The sequence below is a fragment of the Scylla paramamosain genome, chromosome 7 (genome assembly GCF_035594125.1).
Source record: "Scylla paramamosain isolate STU-SP2022 chromosome 7, ASM3559412v1, whole genome shotgun sequence".
NCBI classification, from domain to species: domain Eukaryota; kingdom Metazoa; phylum Arthropoda; class Malacostraca; order Decapoda; family Portunidae; genus Scylla; species Scylla paramamosain.
The window spans coordinates 11,000,001-11,021,411 of record NC_087157.1 but is presented as its reverse complement, the minus strand read 5'-3'; the positions used below and the strand labels follow the sequence as shown (position 1 = coordinate 11,021,411).

The following is a 21,411-nucleotide window of genomic DNA, read 5'->3' as shown; positions in this document are numbered from 1 at the left end:
AGTTCAATTTGAACCTGGCCGTCATAGTGACCGGGTGTAATAAGAAATGTAAATTTTACTGCGAGATATTTGTCAGTACAGTTTCACACACACACACACACACACACACACACACACACTCTCTCTCTCTCTCTCTCTCTCTCTCTCTCTCTCTCTCTCTCTCTCTCTCTCTCTCTCTCTCTCTCTCTCTCTCTCTGTATGGATTAGTTAATGAAGGACAAATGTGCGAGTAGGTGGGTGAATGAAAGTGTAGATTGCGGTGGGTAGCTAGATGGGTGGATTGACTGATTATTGAAAGGTGAATTGTTGTGTGGATGATTAGGTGGATGGGTGTGTGAATGGTTATTTGGATGGGTGAGTGGGTGGTTGGATGTGTGAATGGGTGGATGGATGAATTGGTGTATGGTTGGATATTTGACTGAGTAGACAGATAGATGAATTAGTAAATGGGTGTGTGTATGAAGGGATGTGTGGCTGGGTAGATAGAATGATGTGTGAATAAAAGGATGGATGGATGGATAAATTAATATATGGATGGAAGAGTGGATGATTGGATAGATGTATGGATGGATGAATGGGTTGTAGGTGTAGATGGTAGTTGAGCAAGCCAATGGGTGGGTGGGTGGATGAGAGAGTGAATGGTTGTGTGAATAGGTGGGTGGGTTGGTGGGTGGATAGATTGTATAGACTGTAAGATTGATCTGTATTTGAGGGAATGAATGGTTGTGTGGATAGCTGGGTGGGTGGATGAATGAGTGGGTGGGTTGGTGGGTGGATAGATTGTAAGTGGGTGAGTGGATGGGTGAATTAATGGATGGATTGATGTAAGCCAGTGGTTGGATTAATGGGTGGGTAAGTGGATTGGGGTGGTTGAGTGGTTGGGTGGATGAGTGGGTGTGGTTGAATAAGCGGGTGGATGTTTTGAACATTATATTAATATGTGCGGATCCACATGCTGCCTTCACGCAGCCTGTAGTCCAGACATCTGAGTCTAGACATTTTGAGGACCAAGTGGTTTGGGTACCAAGTGTCTCGAGCACCAAACATCCTGAAGCCTATTTACACTCAGGTCCATCTGTCTTGAGGATTGATTATCTGAACTGAGGTCTATATGACCTGAGTACCATCCATCCCAGTGACTAACTCCCCCGCCACACAACCGCGGCCAAGGACCCAACAGTCAACACGCAGCGGCACAGCTCAAAAGAGAAGGTAGGGTAGGGAGGGGAGCAAAGTGAAGTATGGGAAGCACAGAGCCAGGCGACAGGGAGGAATGGTCGGAGTAGAAGGTTGCCCGCCCGTCACAACGCTGGCTATTAATTCACACACACACACAGAGAGAGAGAGAGAGAGAGAGAGAGAGAGAGAGACTTTCACACTGTATATTTTTAAAGTTTTAGGATTACAAGTTTTCGCATGATTTTATTACAACACACACACACACACACACACACGAAATATTAGAAAATTTCGATGATTTAGTTGTGCCTGGTCATGTTCTTTACTCTGATTAAATGAAATAATTTCGCCTCGTGAAGAACTGTAAAATACAAGAACACAAAATAGCCATCGTCATTTCACTCCTACAGTCATCAGCCTATTAACTACACGATCACGCTCGTCTAAGAGGAGCTATCTATCCCCACAGGGCGTACTGGCACACTCACACCCTTGCCTCCATTAGCCCCAGCCTTACATATCATATTGTTAACCTAAATTTTCTTTTCACCGTTTCCCTAGAGGTGAGCCAGGGGTTGGCGCCATGCACGCGTCTCCTCGGTTGTTTCTATCCCTTGCATCTTCCTCACTGACTGCCATCCTTTGCATTTCTACCGCAATCCCATCCCTCCATGTCACTCTGTCTTCCCTCAATTGGTTTTCTCAAGGCTCTTTCAATCGATTCTGGTCTTCTGTAATTAATAAGTGACCAAACCATCTTTTTTTTTCTATCTAATCACTTCCGTAATGAATCCCACGTTTGCCCTTCTTATCCTGAACCCAACAAAAATTGCAAGTGCTCAGGTCAAGTTTCAGAGATGTATCTAATTAAAGTAAATAACTGAAGAGCTCCTATATAAAATAACAACGCCAGCCTTTAGTACGTTCGCTGTGTTCACTACCGCCTTGATATTTCACGCTCCTGCTCGACCACAGAATCACTGGATAATATTGAAATAACTTTTTTTTTTTTTTTTTTTAGCTGAGGCCTAGGTTAGGCTAGTTTAGGTTTACTTTAATTCCGCCCCTTAGTTTTACTGGTGATCCCTTCACTGTGTAGATCATTATTTGAAAATAAATAAATAAAATGTCATATTTTGCCGCGAAATAAACAGTGCCTTTGGAAATTGATAGGCTGAGGTTATTTCCATAAATTCATCAGCGCTTACCTCTTCACGTTAAACAGCCAGCTCCTTCCTGTGTTATTTTGCAGAGGTGAAGAGAATACAAAGAGGACAGAGAAGAGAGAATAAAGGGAACTAAGAGGAGAGAGGCTGCAAGGAGACAAAAAGGAGGGTGAGTCAGTAAGGGGAGCAAGAGGAGAGTAACAAGGCGGTGGTGCTTATTTGGAAAGGAAGAAACTCCTGCACACCACCGCCATCTGCACTACCTCACATGACTAACATCACTGGTCACAAGAACATCCATCCGTGGCCAAGGCTTCCTCACACCAACGGGCTAACAATTGGACATTATAATCAATTATCCAATTAGTTCATGGAGTCAGAGGTTCAAATAAACGTGCATATTACATAATTATGCTCTCTCTCTCTCTCTCTCTCTCTCTCTCTCTCTCTCTCTCTCTCTCTCTCTCACAATAGAAATATTCATATAACTCGAGCTGCATATTTTCTTTCAACCTACAGACAGTCCAAACATTACATACCTTAATTAAGTTGTAAAATACAATGAGAAGTCCGTGAAAACCAAGAGAGGTTTATCATTTTTTTTTTTTCAGATAATCTTATAAGCTGTTTCTCCCTCCCCCCCCACTTCCACTGATAAATTCTTGAAGAAAGTGTGTATTGTAGTCTGAAATGATCAATGGGTCCCAAGAGTTTAATGGAACAACTTACCTCTAGGAAAGAAAATCTCTCTCTCTCTCTCTCTCTCTCTCTCTCTCTCTCTCTCTCTCTCTCCTGCACCATGGAAGCACACAACCTTTGCTTTAACCAATGATGCCGTAAGCTCCGATCACTAATGTTACGATTTTTTTTTTTTTCTAGAAAAGGAGGTATTTATTGAAAAGAATATGAATTACGTAACATAACTTGACCTGAGAAGCCAAGGCAAACTTGACTTAGCCCCTGTAGTGTTTTCAGTAACTAGAAAACCTGTCTAATATTAAATTGTGTCAATATTTGTAACAACCATTACCACAACTGAGATGAAAGGTTCAGTTCACAGTTTTGAGTGAATAATAGATGTAATAACATGTATGATTATATTACATTACAAAACTTGCCAATGACAAATATGCAGTCCCCATCCCTAACAACAAAGAATTGCAATCACTTACAATAAGAAACATATTTAACGATACAATACTGAAAAAAAATATACATCAAAGTAACTTACAATATTAAGCAAGACAGTGTTATTAAATGAATACATACTGATTGATACCTGTTTCCATTTCCCTTATGTACTTTATGTATTTCCATGGCCATGTGTCCCACTGCCTCCTTACTCAAGTACTCTGGATATGGTAAAGGGTTGCATCATGAGGTGCATGGCTGTATGAACACAGGCGAACACTCACCTCACTTACAAGTTCTGAACAGCACAGTTGATTAATCAATAAAATCATGTGACATTTTATTCATTATAGTTTCATGAGAACTGGTTCTTTTTTGCATATTGCAAATCATATTAACACATTTCACAAAATTTTCAAATGATAGGGAATGGTGGTAACAAATAGAGGAATAAACTAATGCAGTGATGGATTAAGATTTGATGGGAGGAGGAGAACAGAAGACAGTTGGGAAAGTTGTCACAAAGGCACATGGATGCTTAATTTTGCACTTACAGTAGTTTCATTCAAACTCCTAAAGATATCAAATGACTTCCTCCCAGGTTGACATTTCAATTTAAAGTAACAAAGATACTAAAAATCACTTTTTCAAAATTCATGTGAAGGAAGTAAAGAAATCTTTGAACTTCAAATCTTTGAGAGGCTATTTAGTTTCATATCTAATTAATAAATGTGCTGGAACAGTATTGTAGTCACAGGGCATAAATGCAAGTAGAGTTAAACCATCCACCTTGTCAACAATGATGACTAAGTGGGGCTGAATCCTTCAAGGCATGGGAAACAAAACTGACAGTGCTTTACATCCCCAAGGGACATCACACTACCAGTTGAAAGAGTGGCTTCATAAAGCCCAGAGTATGATACAAATAAGCAGTCTGAGTTAGATAGACATGCAGTTATGGTTTCCTTATCAGCTCAGGTCATGAATAACAGTAATACAGGAGTAAGCTTTTTTGCTCTCTGCTAGTATGAATGGACTAGACTGCATGTCAGATGAATAAGATGCAGCACAGAAATATCTAAGTACAGACTGGTACTTTTGCCCAGTCCAGTATTTTGAAGCCCAATAAAATGTGGTTTCACTAAGTTCTACAATAAATCATGAAATACATTAATATATATCTCTCAGTAGTATTGGTTATGAAATTTGTAACTCCATTTATGGGCTTCCTTAATATTACCATATTTAAGTGTTGGTGTTAAGTTACTGTATATGGCTATCATTCCCTAAAATTATAGTTCAAGTTGAACATGATATAATTTCATGGTTATTAAGTATAAATAGTGAGCTGCTGCCATTAAAGTAAGAATTAAAGTCTTCTGCTTCCAGCAGCTATTTTCTCTTTCTGTGTTCTCTGTGTGCCTGCTAACCATACCTTTTTCATGTGTACTTCCATATCTTCCAGCTAGAAAGGGAAAATATGAACACGGTACCAATATCCTTCTCTGAGTCTGTTGGCAATTTACTGGATGGTTGACAAACATTACAACCTTTATTTCTATCTAATTCAGTGGTGGGATCATTAAAAAGATTAATGAGAATGTTTCGGTCTTTTGCAAGAACTAAAGCCAAGGAACAGCAGGATATGGACTTTGGTTTTAGAGTTGCTCTCAGGCCAGAAAACCCTTAATCCATCCTTACACAGATACATGTGATAAGGTTATGCAATGTAAAAAGATGAGCACTAAAACTAAAAGCTGAAATATGATTGTCAGACTGGCAAATTTAAATAGCGTGAAAGGATCCATCAGTGACAGACATAAAGGAGATTCACTGCTTGAAACACATGACAGCATTGTTGAATCATGTGGGTCACTGTGCAGGTCTTTGATCATAAAGTGACTCTTGCTTGGGAGAAACGTGGAAAGATGTATTACACAAACAGTGGGAATGCAAAGCTCTCACAGGCTGGAATGGTGTGGGAATGGATCATCTGTGGGAATGCATCATAGCCTTTCTCTGCTGTTTATATTTCTGAGTTTATCATCAACTCACTCCATGGCTGGCAAGAAATAATACAATGGGAGACAATGATCATGATCATGATGATGAAACAATGACAGTGATGATAATGATTGTCATGGTAGTGGTGATAATGGTAATGATAATGATGATCAGGATGATGTGACAGTGGTGGTAGTGGTGGTGATCACAATCATTTCATCATCATCATCATCATCTTCATAATAATGGTGGGCATGACAAAACGTATACAGCCTAAAGGCAGAAATATTGGCACGGTGATGACTAATTAAAAGGTTGCTTAAGTTCACTAGTGCAGTGGTGTATCTTTCATGCCCAGATGTTTACAACATGTACTATCATGCACTTTGTTTTTTAATGTTCTGTGGGCAGTATGATTTACAAAGCACCCATTTCTAGTAGTGTGTCATGTATTTCAAAATTACCAAAATTATAAAGAATGAAAACTATCCTGAAAGCTACAAAACATTTTGGATTTGCATACCTTACTCTTTTACAGTAACAAGTATAAAACATGAGTGTCTACTTATTGTCTTATGCCCTATGTAACAGGATAAATTTCCTTAAAAATGTTCCTATGACACATGGAAGGGAGTAAGAGGCAGTCCAGTGCTCCAGGACCCAGGCTGACACAGGGCCCCTGTACATGCTGGACAATACAAAAGCACAATGATACTACAGTGCATCAAAACTGCAAGAAAAAGGCAAAAATTAAATTTGTATAATATTTGTGAGACATTCAGTGAACAGTACTGTCATGACTCAACACTTAAATTATATACAATGAGGAGAATTCTGATATCTTATGAAAAGGGTACACTGTTTAGTTGCACACAATAAATTTAGCTCTTTCAACACTCAATGATGACAGTATGATAATTACATTAACAAATTCTAACTAGATTTTTATCGCAATCAGAGCTCCTGCAACCTATTGCTCTGTTCGAGTATTATATTAAACTAAACAACATGAACAGATAGCCTGTCATTCTGTCTGTGGTTTATACAACATGGAACTAAACAAATGTTTAAAATCAGATCCACAATTACCAACATGTACAAGATGCAATTAAAAAGTTCCAAGACTGTTTTTCTTTGTACAATGATTAAGTGAATGACGGTCATGAATCAACATGCCACATGGCATCACACTCTCATCATCAGGACCTGCATCACCTTGACTGTTGACCATGTTCACTTGCCCCCTTCCAATTTCACAATGGACACCAAATTTGAGCAGGGAGTAAGTATCAAATTCTGTATAAAATTTGATAATTCAGCAATGGAAACCTTCAAAATGAAGGAGCAGGCCAATAGCAATGAAACAATAAGCCAAGTGAGTATTTCCAAGCAACACTTGAGCTTCAAAAGGAACAGAATGTCAATGAAGAAGATCCAGTGTGAATCACAGGTAGTGCTTACATAATAAACTTAAAGAACAGGAATTCCAGGGAGCATTCCAAGCATGGCAGAAGAACTATAAGTGGTGCATCACTTGGTACAATGAAGGGAACAGCAGACAAAATTAAGTCAGGTACAATTCTTCCTTTTCATGGACGTAGTCTTGAAACATATGATTGCACCTTATGTAAAGAAATTCATCCTTACCATAAATTAGCATATTTACACTTGAATTTTCCTGTACCCTTTCAATGACACATTACCTGTGAAGAATTCTCACTATAAACATTTGACAGAAATAATTTCTACTTTGTCAGGAAATGCTAACAAAATCAATAAGTGAAGATAAATGGGTACAATACACTATATTGATCACAACCTTGGCACTCTTCATACCAAATTTTTAAAATGTACATCTCAACAAGTCATGAACACACACCATGTAGTGTGAAACCAGGTAACAATTACATTAGATATACACATGTTAATAAGGGTGAGCCTCTTATATGAAGGTGGCAGTCTTTCACCATCCATAAGCAAAGTCTTCATATGAAGTGCAGGCTGATAAATTGCCATGCAACAAGTGATCTCTTAGATGCTTAATGTCACTGGGAAGTCTAGAATATTTTCAGGGAATTTTATCCTGAGGAACACAAGTTATTAGCTGCACAATAGTACATTAAAGGTAAAGCCGGGATGATATTATCGCTCTTCAGTAAAAATATTTTGTCTGCTATGTCACATAGCAGACAATATGGCTAGAATAGCTTATCACATTTAGTTAATGATTATATCACATGTCCAGCATGTGATACAGTTTTCTTTTTCAATCAACAGCTTGACAGTGCTCAGACAATCAAACACACAAATATACAAAACAAGAAACTAGCTAAAAAGATCTTTGCAGCTGTTAAAGCTATCATACATAATCTATCCCTACCAACCTATCAATCTAACTCTATCTTGGTATCAACCTATCTATATAACTACCTATTCTGACACAGATTTCTCAGAACAAAATGAAGGGGATGATCATATCAGATGAATTACCACTTGCTTCAACCTGTACCTGTCAGCCAAGCACACTCAAGCTCTTACACTCTTCCACTGTTTCATAATCTCCAAAATTCAAACATTTTGTTTTCTCCCTTTATTCAGGAACTTTCCTCATATCTGAATTCTACTGCATGCATCTTCCCAATTTTATAATTCCATTATTCTTTAATTTCTTAAAAAAAAAAAATGACCATCTCTACATTTCATTCCTTCACCCTTAAAAAAATCATAGCTTGCACAATGTCATAGTTTCATCCTTCAAGTATGCCTCAATTTTACTGCTACATCTCTGAATTTGATTCCACTTCTGAGTACCATTTTCATATGGCAACATTGGCTTTCCAAATATACAAATATATGTGGGTTATCTGGTGTTGGAAGCAAATATTTGTCAAAGACTTCCTTTCAGTTCATATTCACAGCAATATTAACCATGTTATCACAATCTTTTTCAACCCATTTACTTCTCTTTACTTATCAGTCACTTATACATAAACTTTCATCATTTAACATCCAAACTCTCATTGTAATTACTTTCTTTCATAAACTCATCAATTATTACACTTTCCAGCACTTCATTTTTTCACTTTTCTACTGCTGTCTTTATCTACAGGTCCATAAAAAAGTGAAAACATTTCACTGCTCCAATTGTACACTTCACCTCACCACTGCACTCTTCAAAACACTCTCTTATTTGGTCAAACTTTCCATTTTCCCACAAACATGTAACACCACTGGAAACATGTTCATATAGATTTCACAGATTCACAATGACTAGATCACATATGCACAGTAACATGTGAAAGACTGCAGAAGACAGTTATATGATACATTACAGTCTGTTGCTTTGCAGATTGTCATGCATCACAAGATATTTACCAAACACCATGGGAACATTGTTACATGCTTCTTGAGTTTCATTTGGTATGACAAGCTCTAGACCAACTTTAAGGATCTCTATTACTGAAAACTAAGTAGCAGGTCTCAGGTGTAATTCTAAGTCTCCTCTTCAACCACAAATACATGCACTGCATATGAACTTTCATCCTTCTGCTATTTTCATCCACATTCCTTCACTCAATGTAATGCAACTCTCCTTTCAAATTTGCCTCCACATCTTACTCTATGATATTAGTCACAATAAGAGTACAAGATATACTCACTTGTGACTACAAAGCCAATAATACTTTCTCTTAATTTCCACTAACTTCCAAATCACTACGACTCTGCATATCATCAATCATATCAATATCACTCCCATCCTCATCAAGACTTGGAATAGTGACACCATTCACAAGAACGAGAGAAGCCTTCTTGCATTCATTTAATTTAATGGAAACTAACTTTGCTGTATCCATATTACTGTTGGAAATGTTGCTTAAAGAGTTCAAACTCTTGGTTGCATCATTGCCAGGAGCAGAATCACAGCTCAGAGCAGGAGTGCCACACAATGAGCAACCACCACTTCTATTAGTCATGTGATGAACAACACCAGCACCATCCATACTTGTGCCAGCATTGGTGGAAATAGTGTTACTGACTGTCACAGCACCATTTGGAACAGAGATATCACTAATAGTACGGCTCTGAAGGTTATTGTCCTCATCCTCATCCTCATCAGCAGCAATAGCTTCATTAGTGGCAGTAGCACTCACTACACTGTCACCACTTATCAGGTAAACACTGACGGCATCATCACTGCTTATGAGACCATCAGCATGCACCACACTTAGCTTCTTGACAGGCTCTCCACCTGCTGAGTCCATGCTGATGGCAGGATTGTTCAGGGTGACACCTTCAACCGAGTCCTCACTCACAATGTCAATGGCATTCTGGCGCCGCAGTGGAGGTTTGGGGCGCAGGCGAGTCTGCTGCTGCTGGGTGGGCATCTCTAACGTTACTTCTGATTCACCTGTGTCATGAAAGGCATGTCCATTAACTCTGGAGAATTGCCAAAAGTCATGGCTTTATTTCAACTGTATTCATTGTAAAGTAAATAATCAAAAGGAAGTAACATAAAAAAAATTATAAAAAAAATATAAGGACAAAAAAATAAAAAGCCTTATTCTTGGGAGCGAAAAATGTTTCTGGGTGTGACTGTTAGTGTGAATGTAAGCAGTAACAGACAGTGTCTTGGCTATTCTTTTAACAAAGAATACCAGCTTTTACACACACACATACACACACACACACACACACACACACACACACACACACACACACACACACACACACACACACACACACACACACACACACATATATATATATATATATATATATATATATATATATATATATATATATATATATATATATATATATATATATATATATATATATATATATATATATATATATATATAATTCATACAAAATGTAAATGAACGGAAATGTTTACAATTTGCATTAGCAGATGCTCTTTACCTTGTGAGGTGTTCGGGGGAGGTATGGGAGGGTACATGATGAGCACCATACAGGTGAAAACATTCCACAAGCTGTAAACACCAAGGAGGAATCCACTTGTATTCTGGATTTCTAAGTTGCCCAAAATATCCTCCCAGATCCACATTCCATCATGTAACTGAAAGCATAACAATACATGAATGATCTCTGAAGTGACAGAAAAAAATTTCAAACAATATATTACTTTTAGAGATTCTTGGATCTCACACAGTGTCCTTGAACAAATCATATGCAAAACTTGCAAATACTTTTGATATTTTACATTAAAAAAAATGTAGAGGCATTAGCAGGGCTTACACAAAGATTTTGCAGCTCCTGTGGAATAATATTATAATCACTTCAGTGGCAAAGTGTGTTAATGACTCACTCTCTTAATGATGAATTCTGCAGCAGTGAGCACAACACAGATCCAGGACACCATCAGCAACAGCATCTCCCTCCACCGGCAGCCCACCTCATGCAAATTACATTCTCTCTTCATTCCCACTTTGATATTTTCTGTGTTTTCCTTGGTTGTACTCTTCTGTAGGACCAGAACAGCCTGTAATAAGAAAAAATTATGTAGATTAAGTAAAAGTTTAAGGAAAATAGTCTTAAATTCTTCCCATAAATACATCTCAAAATGGTAAAAATACTTGGTAAAAAAATGTCCCCATTACTATACTTGTCTGTCCTAAGAAAAGTTCTTTATGTTAATAGTATCCAACAGACAGACTGCAAAGCAGCCAAACAGTTATTAATAAACTGATGATGACTACCATTATTACATTTTTCTAGATATACATATGTGAGACATCAATTAATATTTAAAACAAAGCACTAACTGAGTAAACTTTGATGGTGATGTAGGTCAGGTATGCCACCACCAGGAGCACGGTGATGGTGGCCAGGCCAAGATGGAGGGACTCCCACACGTAAGGCAGTGGGTTGTGCAGCAGGATGACATTTTCCATAAAGTCAAGGAGGAAGATGGTGGCCGTGTATGCCCCAATGACTTTCATCATTGCAGTCCGCACCTTAGGGCAGTGACTCACTGGCTGCAATTCACAAGTATTATAAGAAGAAATTTTAATTGAATTCAGATCAGTAGTGAAACATCAACAGAACTCTTTAAAACAATAGAGATTATCATATATTTCAGTTCTGAAACATATGAAGATTTTATAAGCTGGTAAACAGTGTGGAGAGAAATGAGATACCCAAAAGAAGATGATGGCGAGGGACAACCATTAAAGGTACAGATTCTGTATTCTATTTTTCCAAACAACTTATAATTTTTAAAAGATAAGAATTTACTTAAATATGAAAATTCATATGTACCTTATGAAGACATGATATGAGAAACATAAAATCTATTTGAAATTACAAACAGTGGATGAGATAGGTAAAATAGACATTGATACTAAGCAAACATGGAAATATGAAGGACCAAGAACAGAACAAATTTCCCTAAATAAAGAACATATGAGACTGTTGTAGTAGTAGTGATGGAAGTACACTGATAAAGAAAGAACTACGTGAAAGCCTGTATTTGTTAAGTGAGGCAAAAACACTGGAATGAAGGTCAATAAGGATTACCATAATAATTTAGAATAATGCAGTAAAAAGAGATAAAATAAACTCATGCTATTTATCTTATTAGTGAGTTATCAGTGACACAGATATATTTCCTTTTAACTTACCTCAATATACAGGTGAGTTAAGAAGTGGAGGAATGTCATAAGTATGCCATAGAAGACACCAAGACTAAGCTCTTGAAGAATGATAAGCCAGGGGCAGTTCACAACCAGTGTGAGATATGTCCAGGGACCTGCAACAGGGAACTCATTGTTGATCTATCCTGTGTTTAGGTGTGTGTGTGTGTGTGTGTGTGACATTCATTGACCTACAGTCATCTGCTGGTCACCCAACTAGCTGTTCCCCTATGGAAAGAGCTCAGGGCTCATATTGACCAATCTTTGGGTAGGACTGAGACCACTCACATACCACACAGCAAGACAGTGAAGTCATAACCCTTCAGGTTACATCCTGTACCTACTTGCTGCTAGGTGAGTAGGGCCTACACATTCAGAAGCTCACTCATCTGCCTCACCACAAATATGTGTTTGTGTGTGTGTGTGTGTGTGTGTGTGTGTGTGTGTGTGTGTGTGTGTGTGTGTGTGTGTGTGTGTGTGTGTGTGTGTGTGTGTTTGTGTGTGTGTGTGTGTGTGTGTGTGTGTGTGTGTGTGTGTGTGTGTGTGTGTGTGTGTGTGTGTGTGTATTTACCTACTTGTAATTTACAGGGCCTGAGCTATGATCATGTGGTTGTCTCCATATCTACACTTGTCCAGCTTTTCCTTGAAGTTGTGCACACTCAATGCTGATACTACATCCTCACTGAGCTTGTTCTAAACTTCTACATTTCTCTGTGGGAAACTATATTTCTTTATGTTACTTTTCTTAGCTTTGAGTTGTGTCCTCATGTGTAAGTGGTATTTCCTACTTTTCTCAGCAGCAGTTTCTCATTATCTATTTCTTCCACTCTATTCCACAATTTATAAATTAGTATTAAATCTCGCCTTCCTCTTCTTTGTTCTAATGTTGGCAGATTCATTTCCTTTAACTTGTCTTCATATGTTAACTCTTCCAGTTCTGTAACCATCTTCATTGCCATTCTTTGTATCCTTTTCTATTTTTTTCACGTTTTTTCTTTTCTCTATTAACAGTGGTGTTCCTCAGGGATCTGTCCTGTCACCAACTCTCTTCTTATTATTCATTAATGATCTTCTAAACCAAACTTCTTGTCCTATCCACTCCTACGCGGATGATACCACCCTGCACTTTTCCACGTCTTTTCATAGACGTCCAACCCTTCAGGAAGTAAACATATCACGCAGGGAAGCCACAGAACGCCTGACTTCTGATCTTTCTAAAATTTCTGATTGGGGCAGAGCAAACTTGGTATTGTTCAATGCCTCAAAAACTCAATTCCTCCAGCTATCAACTCGACACAACCTTCCAGACAACTATCCCCTCTTCTTCAATGACACTCAACTGTCCCCCTCTTCTACACTGAACATCCTCGGTCTGTCCTTTACTTATAATCTGAACTGGAAACTTCACATCTCATCTCTAGCTAAAACAGCTTCTATGAAGTTAGGTGTTCTGAGACGTCTCCGCCAGTTTTTCTCACCCCCCCAGCTGCTAACTCTGTACAAGGGCCTTATCCGTCCATGTATGGAGTATGCTTCACATGTCTGGGGGGGTTCCACTCATACTGCTCTTCCAGACAGGGTGGAATCAAAAGCTTTTTGTCTCATCAACTCCTCTCCTCTAACTGACTGTCTTCAGCCTCTCTCTCACCGCTGCAGTGTTGCATATCTAGCTGTCTTCTACCGCTATTTTCATGCTAACTGCTCTTCTGATCTTGCTAACTGCATGCCTCCCCTCCTTCCGCGGCCTCGCTGCACAAGACTTTCTTCTTTCTCTCACCCCTATTCTGTCCACCTCTCTAACGCAAGAGTTAACCAGTATTCTCAATCATTCATCCCTTTCTTTGGTAAACTCTGGAACTCCCTGCCTGCTTCTGTATTTCCACCTTCCTATGACTTGAATTCCTTCAAGAGGGAGGTTTCAAGACACTTATCCACCAATTTTTGACCACTGCCTTGACCCTTTTACGGGACTGGCATTTCAGTGGGCATTTTTTTTATTGATTTTTGTTGCCCTTGGCCAGTGTCCTTCTTACATAAAAAAAAAAAAAAAGGAAGACCTCACTGATTCAGCATATTCCAACTTTTGTCTAATCATAGTGGCAATTATCTTTCTCATCATATCTTTATCCATGTAGTGCAATGCTGTTCCAATTTTTCTCACCATTTTATATGTATCTTTGAATATCTTTTCTACAAACTTCTTCAACTGTTGACTATCCTGTATAATCACTCCCAGATCTTTCTCTTCTTGTACTTTTATTATTTCTTCAATTCCCATTTTATATGTTCATCTTGTGTGTGTGTGTGTGTGTGTGTGTGTGTGTGTGTGTGTGTGTGTGTGTGTGTGTGTGTGTGTGTGTGTGTGTGTGTGTGTGTGTGTGTGTGTGTGTGTGTGTGTGTGTGTGTGTGTGTACATGTGTGTACATGTGTGTACATGTGTGTGTGTGTGTGTGTGTGTGTGTGTGTGTGTGTGTGTGTGTGTGTGTGTGTGTGTGTGTGTGTGTGTGTGTGTGTGTGTGTGTGTGTGTGTGTGTGTGTGTGTGTGTGTGCAAGAGAGAGAGAGAGAGAGAGAGAGAGAGAGAGAGAGAGAGAGAGAGAGAGAGAGAGAGAGAGAGAGAGAGAGAGAGAGAGAGAGAGAGAGAGAGAGAGAGTTAACAAATTATCAATCTTCATTACAGAAACAAAACCAGAGAATGTTGATCCATGATTTAGATCAACAGCTATGGACCACAAAAACCTTTATGTAAATATCCACTTAAACAAGAAAGGCAAACAAAAACAGGCATGTATACTATTGATTTTTTTTTTTAAAAGGCATGTAAACTATTGATTTTTTTTATAGTAATTTCTTGGGGCTTTAAATACTTGGGGGTGACCAACAATCAACTGTAATAAATACTTGATAATGTTGACATGTTCCCTGAGATGTAACAAATAAGTAAGAAATATAAGTATACTACCCACTAATTGTGCATACTTTTGGTTGTGCTGAAACACTGGGCTTGATAGCTTCTACCAGTAATAGCATCAACTCTAAGAGAAGCTCCATATATCAATTATCATTGTGATGTAGTGTTACATAAATTGCAAAAAAAGATAATATGCTAAAAACTCTGCACAATAAAGAAGCACTAGTTAAGGTTACAATTTCATATAACTACTTACAGTTTATCAAAAGTAATGCAACAGCAAGCAGAAGCAGGATCATCTGGAAGTACGTGTAGGACCACCTCAGCTGCCGGAGGATATGCAGGTACCAGGCCAGGATGACAGCCACCAGAGGGAGGAACAAAGTCTGCAGCGTCACCAACACCTTCACATAGTGACCATTCTGACTGATAAACTGTGAAAAGACAGTTAAGAGAGAATCAGTTCATGTAAATCCCTAGTATTATATACACTGAGTACATGATTGCTAAAACACTGAACCAATGCTTGAACCAGACTACAAGCTGAATACAGACTCACTAGTGGCATGGAGCAAAACCCTGAAACTGTAAATACAAGAGAAAAACAAAACTTGACCCAAAATAGTTAGGATTCAAGCATTTTATTTTTTGCATCACTACAATCAGGAATGCAATGTCACTTAAAACACATGTTTTAATTCACCAAAAAGCAGTTGGACTATTAGAAACACATAAATCATAGCATCAGACTTACTGAAATATATAGATCCTGAATTTCAGGCAAAGCCTGGTTGGAGGTTTCAGTGCTGCTCAGCCTTATGTTGATAATGTAGTGGTCATGATAAAGACTGTACAATACAATTAAAGGCATTGGAGAACAGTCATAAGTGGACCCTCCAAATTCATGTTCATTTATCAAGTGGCAGGATACTTGTCGAGTCTGTATCTTGTCAGCCATCAGGATGGGCTTGCTGGTCGCTGTTGTGTTGCCATTTGTGTAGCCAAGACGAGTGCTCAGAGTCAGCTTGGAGCCAGCAGCTGGCCATGGCCCTGATGTGCAAAGCCATTATTATCTACTTTATAAATTTCAAAGCAGTAACCAGAAATTAAATCAAATTGAAAGTAAATAATCTTAAGATTATCACACCAGAAAATTCATGATGATACCTGTTTCTCGTAACAGTCGAAGCCGCAACAAGCCAGCCAGGCGCTGCTGCCATCGTGATGCAGCCTTCTTTGTTGGTGGAAACTGCAAACACACGAAACTATTTTAGTTTTCTTTACAAAGATGTATATTGATGTTTCATTAAAAGATATGTGCATTTAAATGCATAGCTACACTGAAACTGCCAACCATCCAGCATTTCTGAGTGCTCCCCATAACTGCAATAATCAAGCAACTGGCCTAAGCTTGGTGCCAGTCAATACTTATCCACAGAAATCCAGCTGCCTCTAAGAAGCAAATCAATGCTGCATCTGTGCATCCCTATTACTACTTAGGAGGATAAGAAAAATGGATCACCCTCGGGTAGAGCAGAGTAGTATGTTTAATGTAGAGACTGCCATGTGTAGATCTGATAGTTTCTTCCAACTTCCCTTATGTTCTTATGTTCTTATATAAGATGGAGGAAGAATGCAAAAGATGACATGGTATAAAGAGGATGCCAACCCACCACTATCCCTTCTCCCTCTTCTCTATCTCTTCTCACATATACCTTACTTATCTCATAAAAAGATTTCAGTTGCTCCCAACATATAAACACCTAGGCCATAAACCTGCCCCATCCACCACACATTTGTCCCTGATAATATCACAAAAAAGCAACATGAAACAAAAGCATACACCAGAAAAATCATGACATTGTTGTATTCATGATGAACAAGGCCAACACTGTCATATTATCATTACCAAAATATTAGAAACACTCAGCTTTTAACAGATACAGAAATGAGAAACCCATACCCATACTGCACTAAGGAAGTTCCAGGCACCTAAACGAAATAAAAAAGATGTGATCCACACTAAAAATGAACAGTTAAGACTCAAGGCAAATGACTGAATAGAGTGGAAAAATAAGTACATGGGATTTATTGCTACTGAGAGATACCACAGCCTCTACGCAGCAATACAATACTGGTACCTGGAAAGCGAAGACAATGCTCTGCAGAGAAACATTGTGCTGCAGGGGAGTGAGGGAGTCATTGGCAGGAAGGCTGTGACACTTGTGGGTGCCTGAAGGCCAAAACCACTCCTGTTCTAAGTCCTGCTGTGCCACACACTTGGTCCCCTTTACTGTGGTGTGTGTCCAGGGTGAGGGTGCTGGAGGTGCATGAGCCACAGTAGTAATAATTCTAGGTGAGTAGTACCATTACCAAAAGCTGCTCTAACTTGAGATGCAAGGAAATTCATGGCATAGAGTTTGGACTAGTTTCAAATGCTTATATGTATATTTACAATGAGAATAACTCTTAATAGTGAGAAATCAAACTCAGTATCATTTCATAGGTTTGTATTTAGGAATTATATAACCTACAACACCAGAAATCAAGCAATCCATGGACTTCGTATGAATCATAATGTACTGTATTTCCAGTATATCTTGTTCCCATTTGGATCCAGCTGTAAAGATACACATGTCCAAGTGTCATGAGGTGGTCATCAGACTTTGGAGAAATGAACAAACTCTAGCCCATGTCTGTGTGATGAAATCTATTTTGTTTACTGTCTACACATAAATGATAGTCATAGGGAAGTAAGCTAAATACAGAAGAGGCAAGTCATTTTGCCTTCTGGTAGTTGTGATCATCCCATGAGTAAATACACTATCAGGCTTCCCTCAGCACCCATTCCAGCATGCAGCTTCAAGGCAAACATCAATGCTGCTCCCAAGCCCTTGTGAACCATGCCACTCAAGTAATAACTATACTGCACTACCAAATACAGCTTCAGGTGTTTTATTTTCTACCAACCTCCCAGCACTTAGTGTTATGCTATGGCTGGGCTAGGAAGCAAGCCAGTTTCATTGATGGTGTTAGACATTATGGGGAGAGAGAGAGAGAGAGAGAGAGAGAGAGAGAGAGAGAGAGAGAGAGAGAGAGAGAGAGAGAGAGAGAGAGAGAGAGAGAGAGAGAGAGAGAGAGAGAGAGAGAGTGTGTGTGTGTGTGTGTGTGTGTGTGTGTGTGTGTGTGTGTGTGTGTGTGTGTGTGTGTGTGTGTGTGTGTGTGTGTGTGTGTGTGTGTGTGTGTGTGTGTGTGTGTGTGTGTGTGCACACTTGAAAAAAATAATAATCTCCAAACTTATCTTTACCAATATCCATCAACCAAGCCTGTATACCAAGCTTCATCAATATCAGTGGGTCTTATACTCATACTGGTACTACATTATTTTAAGCTGAGCCCTTTCATGGCAAATCAAGCTGGGCAGGGATCTAGAAGAAAAATGTTGAATACATGTCAGGCTAATCAAGAAATATGAAAAGTTTATTCTGTAGAATTTGCAGCGAGGAAAATATGTTGGGTAAGAGCTGCCTGCTCCATGGAGATGCGGGTGTGATGGTGGGGTGACACTCCAGAAAGCCTGGCTAACAGGAGTTACTGCAAAGGTTACATTAAAATCTTCAACTTAATGGCCAGTTAGGCTGTGGTGTCAACACTAAAAGTCTACTGCCAGTAATGTAAACAAAACAGCACACTATTACCTTATACTAAAGCTGCCTCCGCATCCACAGCCACCTGAGGATGTCACAGCCCAAAACAAACTCCATTAAGTGCTAAGACAGTCTACAAATTCTTCTCAGAAGGGAACCATCACAGTGATGCACATTGCTAAAACACCCCTAGCATGACTAAATCACACCAACCATTCAGCCATAAGAGCACCCAATGTAGCAGCTCCCTAAAACACTAGTACGTAAAGACAAAAATGCAAATCTAGAGAAGTGGAAACTTCTCGTTCATCATTACATGTGATAGTACAGATTCTGCCTGTCACTCATATTGGTTTTAGCTGCTAAGCTTTCATACTGGGATCCTTTAATTGATTTAGGAAAAAGTGCCTTAGGATGAGAGCCTGATATAAGGATCCAGTAGGACTCTAAACCATTATCACTGGTAAAATTTCTAAAATTACACTTTTTCACACACACTATTGTCATACTAGTCAAACATCATATCATAAATCCACTTCAAGACCAGAAAGCATTTTGTGGCAGCTGAAAGCAAACACAGGCAGAATATAAATCTGGACTTATGAAATCTTATGTTCACTGCTACAGTTTCTAATTCCTATAAGAGTGATTCTGTCTCTAGTTCTTAGGTGTCAATGGGAAAAATTTCTCCTAAATTAACATAGCATATGAGATGTGACTGTGATGCATACATATAAATGTGAGTTTTAAATAAGCAAAACTAAATATGACACATTGCTTTCACAGTGAATACTAACACAAAAGGATGTTGAAGGATCTCTGGTGTCCTCAGCATTCATGTCCTGCCCACCTCATTCCCAAAGGACAAACTGCTGGTACTGCACTCACAGGAACCATAATAAGTGAGGATGAATAGTCATACCACTTAAAATATAGCAATAAAGTTACAAATTTGCATTACTTTAACTCCTTGAGATTTTTTACGATGAGTTACTCTGCCATGAATACAGAGTAATTTTCAATAATGGGCATTCAGTACTGCACTGTACTATATTTGCATTTCTCAACCCACGAAATGGATTATGACTATACAAAGAAATATCATGCGCATCAAAATTAGCTTCCATGATTTAAGCCAAACGGGCATGCCAGCTATTAAGGAATTAATTCATTGAAGTCAATACGGTTACTATCGCCCAAGCAACAAGCAAGCCTGTGTAACCATTATTCATTGGAAATAATACATGACGCCCTCACAAATCCCTCCCTCGGAGAACGAATATTTTACATGGAAAACAAACAGCAGCAGACACACGATACAACTTTCCCGCAATACTGCAGTGAACTACATGGGGCAGCGCAGCACCGGGGAGTGAGTGGCACCGAGTCACTGAAGGCTGGACAGAGACAATACTCCTTCAGTACTCCCACACGAAAGGCAATGGGCAGGACATGACGGCAGGATCGCATGACAGGGTTGGGTAGTGATGAGGTGCAACAAGTCGAGTGAGCCAGCCTGCAGACACACGCCAGCTCGATACTCACCCACCAGCATGCCGACCGCCGCCGCCGTGATGGTCGCCGCCGTCGCCACGCCCGTCAGGAGGTTGAGGCCTCGCGGAGTGACGGTGCCCAGGGCGTTGTGCACCACGTCCCCTCCTCCTGGCGGCGACATGGTGGTGGTGGTGGAGGGCGGAGAGTTCCCCTCCTCTTTCAAGGGACGGGCGTGGACACTCCCACCCCCGCGCGCTGGTTTGCTTACGTCCTCCTCCTCAGCAAAACAAAACCACAGAAAACGAAGCCACTCCAGTACCAACTTTCCTGTACCGTGCTTCAAATGGGGGACTATTCTGTACTTTTCGAGAAGTCGTGTACTTTGTCTTGCTCTGGTTCGAGTAAGCCATGCATTTATTCCCATTTAGTTTGAGTAAGATGACTGCGTTGAGATGTTTATTCAGAAAATACCCATATGAAAGTCTGTAGGTGAATGAGATTTTTACAGTGAAAGGAGGACTATTTTATAATTTCTTTAAAAGTCACTTCGTACAGTGAGAAACTTGCATTGAAATATTAACTAGGAAACGCATCAAGGTCTAAAAAGTTCATAAAACCATCACGAGAAGCAAAAATAATCTAAATAACACTTTATTTCCTTGTCTTTGTGACAGGCACTGAAGATAATTGTCCATAATTTCGCACACAATCACATGCAAAATGAGACTAACGCCATGAAGTAAGAATAATGAAGAAAAATATGTGTACTATACGAACAAGCTGCACACGGTCACATTCCCATGTTCTCAAATGCTTTTATTCTGTACGCCGCGCGCTGTGTAAATCAATAAAGCCGCGTGGTGGTTGGTCGCGGCGGCAGGCCTGGGCTGGGGCGGGTAGCGATGGTGGAGGGCTGGCTCTATTATTCTGCAGGTGTCAGGCTCTTGAGACTGGCTAAGGACTTCAAGGGGGTTTTTAAACCTTTCAAGTCACTCATAAGACCAACTTCTGTATCGATAACCAAAAGGATCAAGTCTCTCTCTCTCTCTCTCTCTCTCTCTCTCTCTCTCGATAGAACTGCTAGACAAAAAGTTTAATATGTGATTAATAACGGTATCCATCAATAAGAAGTTTGAAATACAATATCTTCACGTTGTTTGGGAAGGTGAGTCTTTGTGATCCCAACGGCCCTCCATTACAAGAGCTGTGCATATTTTGAGGTTCG

The 21,411-nt window shown here is 39.3% G+C and overlaps 1 protein-coding gene and 1 long non-coding RNA gene across 2 annotated transcripts; one reads left to right on the top strand and one right to left on the bottom strand.

Annotated features, from left to right (window-relative positions):
* Positions 1-887: 887 nt before the first annotated feature.
* On the top strand, positions 888-5,720 carry LOC135101761 (uncharacterized). Its single transcript, XR_010269377.1, has 2 exons — positions 888-1,212; positions 2,432-5,720. It is a non-coding gene; the product is annotated as an uncharacterized LOC135101761 (long non-coding RNA).
* Positions 3,429-20,799, bottom strand: LOC135101758 (protein wntless-like). The gene is made up of 10 exons (XM_064006048.1): positions 20,238-20,799; positions 17,187-17,365; positions 16,213-16,294; positions 15,800-16,095; positions 15,302-15,479; positions 12,125-12,252; positions 11,267-11,479; positions 10,810-10,983; positions 10,404-10,560; positions 3,429-9,888 (listed from the first exon to the last, which is right to left on the bottom strand). The coding sequence occupies exons 1-10, from the start codon at positions 20,608-20,610 to the stop codon at positions 9,170-9,172; spliced, it is 2,499 nt and encodes an 832-aa protein (XP_063862118.1). The 5' UTR covers positions 20,611-20,799; the 3' UTR covers positions 3,429-9,169.
* Positions 20,800-21,411: the final 612 nt, after the last annotated feature.

Bases quoted from the DNA above. Each gene is read 5' to 3' on its own strand.
- LOC135101758 (XM_064006048.1), bottom strand. From the start codon at position 20,610: ATGGGAATAAATGCATGGCTTACTCGAACCAGAGCAAGACAAAGTACA. The intron at 16,295-17,186 runs GTACCAGTATTG...GTGTGTTTGCAG, and splicing joins GCATTGTCTTCGCTTTCCAG to TTTCCACCAACAAAGAAGGC. The intron at 16,096-16,212 runs GTATCATCATGA...TTTGCACATCAG, and splicing joins TCGACTGTTACGAGAAACAG to GGCCATGGCCAGCTGCTGGC.